This window comes from Coregonus clupeaformis, chromosome 15, assembly GCF_020615455.1.
Source record: "Coregonus clupeaformis isolate EN_2021a chromosome 15, ASM2061545v1, whole genome shotgun sequence".
In the NCBI taxonomy this organism is placed as follows: domain Eukaryota; kingdom Metazoa; phylum Chordata; class Actinopteri; order Salmoniformes; family Salmonidae; genus Coregonus; species Coregonus clupeaformis.
Genome location: NC_059206.1, coordinates 21010896 through 21016895, shown reverse-complemented (window position 1 = coordinate 21016895; position 6000 = coordinate 21010896). Strand labels below are relative to the sequence as shown.

Below are 6000 nucleotides of genomic sequence, written 5' to 3'. Positions count from 1 at the left end.
GGGGAGCTAATGTCTCATTCAGGGGAGCTAAGCACTTTCTAGCTACCCCGTAATTCGCACCCTGCTTGTAAAGATAACATAAACAAACAATCTTTATACACATTTTATTGAAAATAGATTCTTAAAATGAGTCTAATTGATATTCAACAGGTGACAATGATCTATACTACAGAACATTAAATACCTTTCATCATTGTGAACAGCTGAGTTAATTTGTTTTTGTTTTTCATCAATGCTGTCTGTTGTCATGTAAATTCAGGAGTAGCAACGGATGCCATCAATTTGAGGCAAAGGGTCTGACAGAGAGGTGCAGTCCTAGCTAAGCACACCATAGGAGTTCCCATAGTATATAGACACTTCGGTTTACACAAAACATAATGGGAACAGGGGATTTAAGCAATGGCACTGTGTTAAGGAATTTACATATTTTCAATGGATTTTTTCACAGACCATCTATCATAATGTTCTTCATAGTCAACTAGCTTGACTGGAATATATTCCTTTATCATTATTCTATTACTAAATTCTATATATATCCTATATGTCTTTTTTTGCAGTCGCAGGCTAGGCAATAGGCTCCTCTAGTAAAGTCACAGTGAAAGTAACCTTTAAGGCGAAGAACACCAATTTCACCTCAGACTGTTACAGTAATAAGCTGTTGGGTCATCTCATCCCCAAATGCTCCTAAATACAGTAGGGATCGTCTTGTTCCCTGTGCATCTTCAAAAGTGTAACTTCTGTATATGGAGGAGATCCACTTTTCTGTGCTGTAAAAAACAACAATTCATATTCTGTACTTTTACTGTCCATGTCCTCTATTCAACATTCCTATTCTTTCTCGCTTGTATTCCTATTGCCCAGTCGCAAATCAACCACTAGCCCCTAACCGAAGACACTCATCTTGATGCCCACTTGAAGAGCTGATAGAACTAAATACCCCTGTAGGAAACAAGGCAGAAACTTCACCCCCACCTATTCTGCCTTTCCGATCTGAGGGAGGATCAAGTGTCCAGGGTTAGGCACTAGCTGTTCGTTTTGGACTGGACCACAGTCTGTTCTAGCCTTCCTTCATAATGTGACAGTATGGTGGTTAGAGCGCTGTGTCCTCAGATCCAAACAGCTTGGTAGCGATGGCCTTGCAGTCAGTGATGGGGGCTTTCCCGTCGAAGTCTGCAGGCAGGATGTCAGCGTCAAAGTCCTTCAGGTAGCCATCCAACTCATCACCGTGAACAAAGACCTGCCAAGAGGAGGAGCCACAGACCAAAATTAGAGGAGAGGAAAAGGTAGGTGCACAACACATTTATAATTAACAATTTCAGAGACATGGTTGAATACCAATATTTGAGGCACTGAGTAAAAAATTCAGGGTTACATGTTAAATAGAATTGATAGGTGCACTCGAGGTGGGGCAGAAGCAACCTATGTCCTCGATAAATTACCTTCTATTTCACCTGAGATTGTCCCTTTAGATTTTGAAGGTTTATTTATTAAAATAACTACATGAGAAAAGGTAATTGATTATTGGTAACATTTACAGACCACCCAATGCCCCCAGTAGACTCCATTAACAATATTATCAACACTGTTAATTCAATGCATTGGTCAAATAAATGTATCATCCTAAGTGACTTTAATAAGAATTGGCTCGGAAAATCCTTTGCTAAGGGACAGATTGAAATTTACGTTGGATGGGGGAGCGTCGCTGCACAGCTATTTTCAGGTCTCTCCAGAGATGTTCGATTGGGTTCAAGTCCGGGCACTGGCTGGGCCACTCAAGGACATTCAGAGACTTGACCCGAAGCCAGTCCTGCGATGTCTTGGCTATGTGCTTAGGGTCATTGTCCTGTTAGAAGGTGAACCTTAGCCCCAGTCTGAGGTCCTGAGCACTCTCGAGCAGGTTTTCATCAAGGGTCTCTCTGTACTTTGCTCCATTCATCTTTTTACAGACAATTCCTTCGACCTCATTACTTAGTTTTGCTCTGACATGCCCTGTCAACTCTGGGACCTTATATAGACAGGTGTGTGCCTTTCCAAATCATGTCCAATCAATTGAATCTACCACAGGTGGACTCCAATCAAGTTGTAGAAACATCTCAATGATGATCAATGGAAACAGGATGCACCTGAGCTCAATTTCGAGTCTCACAGCAAAGAGTCTGAATCCTTATGTAAATAAAGTATTTTCTGTTTTTATTTTTTATAAATTTGCAAACATTTCTAAAAAACCTGTTTTCACTTTGTTATATGGGGTATTGTGTGTTGATTGAGGGAAATCCATTTTAGAATAAGGCTGTAACGTAACAAAATGTGTAAAAGGTCAAGGGGTCTGAATACTTTCCGAATGCACAGTGGCTTGCGAAAGTATTCACCCCCCTTGGCATTTTTCCTATTTTGTTGCCTTACAACCTGGAATTAAAATGGATTTTTGGGGGGGTTGTATCATTTGATTTACACAACATGCCTACCACTTTGAAGATGCAAAATATTTTTTTATTGGGAAACAGCGTGCTATAACTATTCATTCTTCAAGGCAAAACTGCTCCAGCTCCTTCAAGTTGGATGGGTTCCGTTGGTGTACAGCAATCGTTAAGTCATACCACAGATTCTCAATTGGATTGAGGTCTGGGCTTTGACTAGGTCATTCCAAGACATTTAAATGTTTCCCCTTAAACCACTCAAGTGTTGCTTTAGCAGTATGCTTAGGGTCATTGTCCTGCTGGAAGGTGGAACCTCCGTCCCAGTCTCAAATCTCTGGAAGAAAGACAGGTTTCCCTCAAGAATTTCCCTGCATTTAGCGTCATCCATCATTCCTTCAATTCTGACCAGTTTCCCAGTCCCTGCCGATGAAAAACATCCCCACAGCATGATGCTGCCACCACCATGCTTCACTGTGGGGATGGTGTTCTCGGGGTGATGAGAGGTGTTGGGATTGCGCCAGACATAGCATTTTCCTTGATGGCCAAAAAGCTCAATTTTAGTCTCATCTGACCAGAGTACCTTCTTCCATATGTTTGGGGAGTCTCCCACATGCCTTTTGGCGAACACCAAACGTGTTTGCTTATTTTTTTCCTTTAAGCAATGGCTTTTTTCTGGCCACTCTTCTGTAAAGCCCAGCTCTGTGGAGTGTACGGCTTAAAGTGGTCCTATGGACAGATACTCCAATCTCTGCTGTTTCAGGGTTATCGTTGGTCTCTTTGTTGCCTCTCTGATTAATGCCCTCCTTTCCTAGTCAGTGAGTTTTTGTGGGCGGCCCTCTCTTGGCAGGTTTGTTGTGGTGCCATATTCTTTCCATTTTTTAATAATGGATTTAATGGTGCTCCGTGGGATGTTCAAAGTGTTGGATATTTTTTTATAACCCAACCCTGATCTGTACTTCTCCACAACTTTGTCCCTGACCTGTTTTGGAGAGCTCCTTGGTCTTCACAGTGCCACTTGCTTGGTGGTGCCCCTTGCTTAGTGGTGTTGCAGACTCTGGGGCCTTTCAGAACTGGTGTATACAGTGGGGGAAAAAAGTATTTAGTCAGCCACCAATTGTGCAAGTTCTCCCACTTAAAAAGATGAGAGAGGCCTGTAATTTTCATCATAGGTACACATCAACTATGACGGACAAAATGAGAAAATAAAATCCAGAAAATCACATTGTAGGATTTTTTATGAATTTATTTGCAAATTATGGTGGAAAATAAGTATTTGGTCAATAACAAAAGTTTGTCAATACTTTGTTATATACCCTTTGTTGGCAATGACACAGGTCAAACGTTTTCTGTAAGTCTTCACAAGGTTTTCACACACTGTTGCTGGTATTTTGGCCCATTCCTCCATGCAGATCTCCTCTAGAGCAGTGATATTTTGGGGCTGTCGCTGGGCAACACAGACTTTCAACTCCCTCCAAAGATTTTCTATGGGGTTGAGATCTGGAGCCTGGCTAGGCCACTCCAGGACCTTGAAATGCTTCTTACGAAGCCACTCCTTCGTTGCCCGGGCGGTGTGTTTGGGATCATTGTCATGCTGAAAGACCCAGCCACGTTTCATCTTCAATGCCCTTGCTGATGGAAGGAGGTTTTCACTCAAAATCTCACGATACATGGCCCCATTTATTCTTTCCTTTACACGGATCAGTCGTCCTGGTCCCTTTGCAGAAAAACAGCCCCAAAGCATGATGTTTCCACCCCCATGCTTCACAGTAGGTATGGTGTTCTTTGGATGCAACTCAGCATTCTTTGTCCTCCAAACACGACGAGTTGAGTTTTTACCAAAAAGTTATATTTTGGTTTCATCTGACCATATGACATTCTCCCCAATCCTCTTCTGGATCATCCAAATGCACTCTAGCAAACTTCAGACGGGCCTGGACATGTACTGGCTTAAGCAGGGGGACACGTCTGGCACTGCAGGATTTGAGTCCCTGGCGGCGTAGTGTGTTACTGATGGTAGGCTTTGTTACTTTGGTCCCAGCTCTCTGCAGGTCATTCACTAGGTCCCCCCGTGTGGTTCTGGGATTTTTGCTCACCGTTCTTGTGATCATTTTGACCCCACGGGGTGAGATCTTGCGTGGAGCCCCAGATCGAGGGAGATTATCAGTGGTCTTGTATGTCTTCCATTTCCTAATAATTGCTCCCACAGTTGATTTCTTCAAACCAAGCTGCTTACCTATTGCAGATTCAGTCTTCCCAGCCTGGTGCAGGTCTACAATTTTGTTTCTGGTGTCCTTTGACAGCTCTTTGGTCTTGGCCATAGTGGAATTTGGAGTGTGACTGTTTGAGGTTGTGGACAGGTGTCTTTTATACTGACAACAAGCTCAAACAGGTGCCATTAATACAGGTAACGAGTGGAGGACAGAGGAGCCTCTTAAAGAAGAAGTTACAGGTCTGTGAGAGCCAGAAATCTTGCTTGTTTGTAGGTGACCAAAAACTTATTTTCCACCATAATTTGCAAATAAATTCATTAAAAATCCTACAATGTGATTTTCTGGAATTTATTTTCTCAATTTGTCTGTCATAGTTGACGTGTACCTATGATGAAAATAACAGGCCTCTCTAATTGTTTTAAGTGGGAGAACTTGCACAATTGGTGGCTGACTAAATACTTTTTTTCCACACTGTACCGTCAATTCTTGGGTGAGAACCTCCTTCCCTCAGCCAGGGCATTGAAAATGGGTCGTGGATGGGTATTCCAGCATGACAATGACCCAAAACACACGGCCAAGGCAGCAAAGGAGTGGCTCAAGAAGAAGCACATTAAGGTCCTGAAGTGGCCTAGCCAGTCTCCAGACCTTAATCCCATAGAAAATCTGTTGCCAAACATCAGCCTCGAAACCTTAATGACTTGGAGAAGATCTGCAAAGAGGAGTGGGACAAAATCCCTCCTGAGATGTGTGCAAACCTGGTGGCCAACTACAAGAAACGTCTGACCTCTGTGATTGCCAACAAGGGTTTTGCCACCAAGTACTAAGTCATGTTTTGCAGAGGGGTCAAATACTTATTCCCCTCATTAAAATGCAAATCAATTTATAACATTTTTGACATGCGTTTTTCTGGATTTTTTTGTTGTTATTCTGTCTCTCACTGTTCAAATAAACCTACCATTAAAATTATAGACTGATCATTTCTTTGTCAGTGGGCAAACGTACAAAATCAGCAGGGGAACAAATACTTTTTTTACCTCACTGCATATTCTCAAAGAAATTACCGGTATTTCAAAAACTTGCCATCATATTTTTGCCATGCTGCTTTCTTTGTTGACAACTTCAACCACCTCACGCACCTGCTATTCAGCCAATTAGCGGCCGCCACTGATTGGTACCAATTTCTTTTTAAATGTATCGACTTAAATTTCCCTGTATACAGTAAGGAAAACCTAACTATACAAGACTCACACTACTTCTTTCGACAACAGCAGCTATTACAAATTCCAAGGGTACATCATGAGATTGGAGTAAGATCTTTCAGATACAAAGGCCCAACTGACTGGAATCATTTACCTATAGAAATCAGGGCATTA

General features: G+C 42.2%; 1 protein-coding gene across 2 annotated transcripts in view; it reads right to left on the bottom strand.

Moving 5' to 3' along the window:
• Positions 1-1058: 1058 nt before the first annotated feature.
• LOC121583259 (retinaldehyde-binding protein 1-like) overlaps positions 1059-6000 on the bottom strand; it is a 28441-nt gene continuing 23499 nt past the window's right edge. For both annotated transcript variants that reach the window (XM_041899443.1, XM_041899442.1), the window contains exon 8: positions 1059-1237. In XM_041899443.1, the coding sequence (XP_041755377.1) occupies positions 1091-1237 (147 nt within the window). In that variant the 3' untranslated portion in view covers positions 1059-1090. The remainder of the gene's footprint in view (positions 1238-6000) is intronic.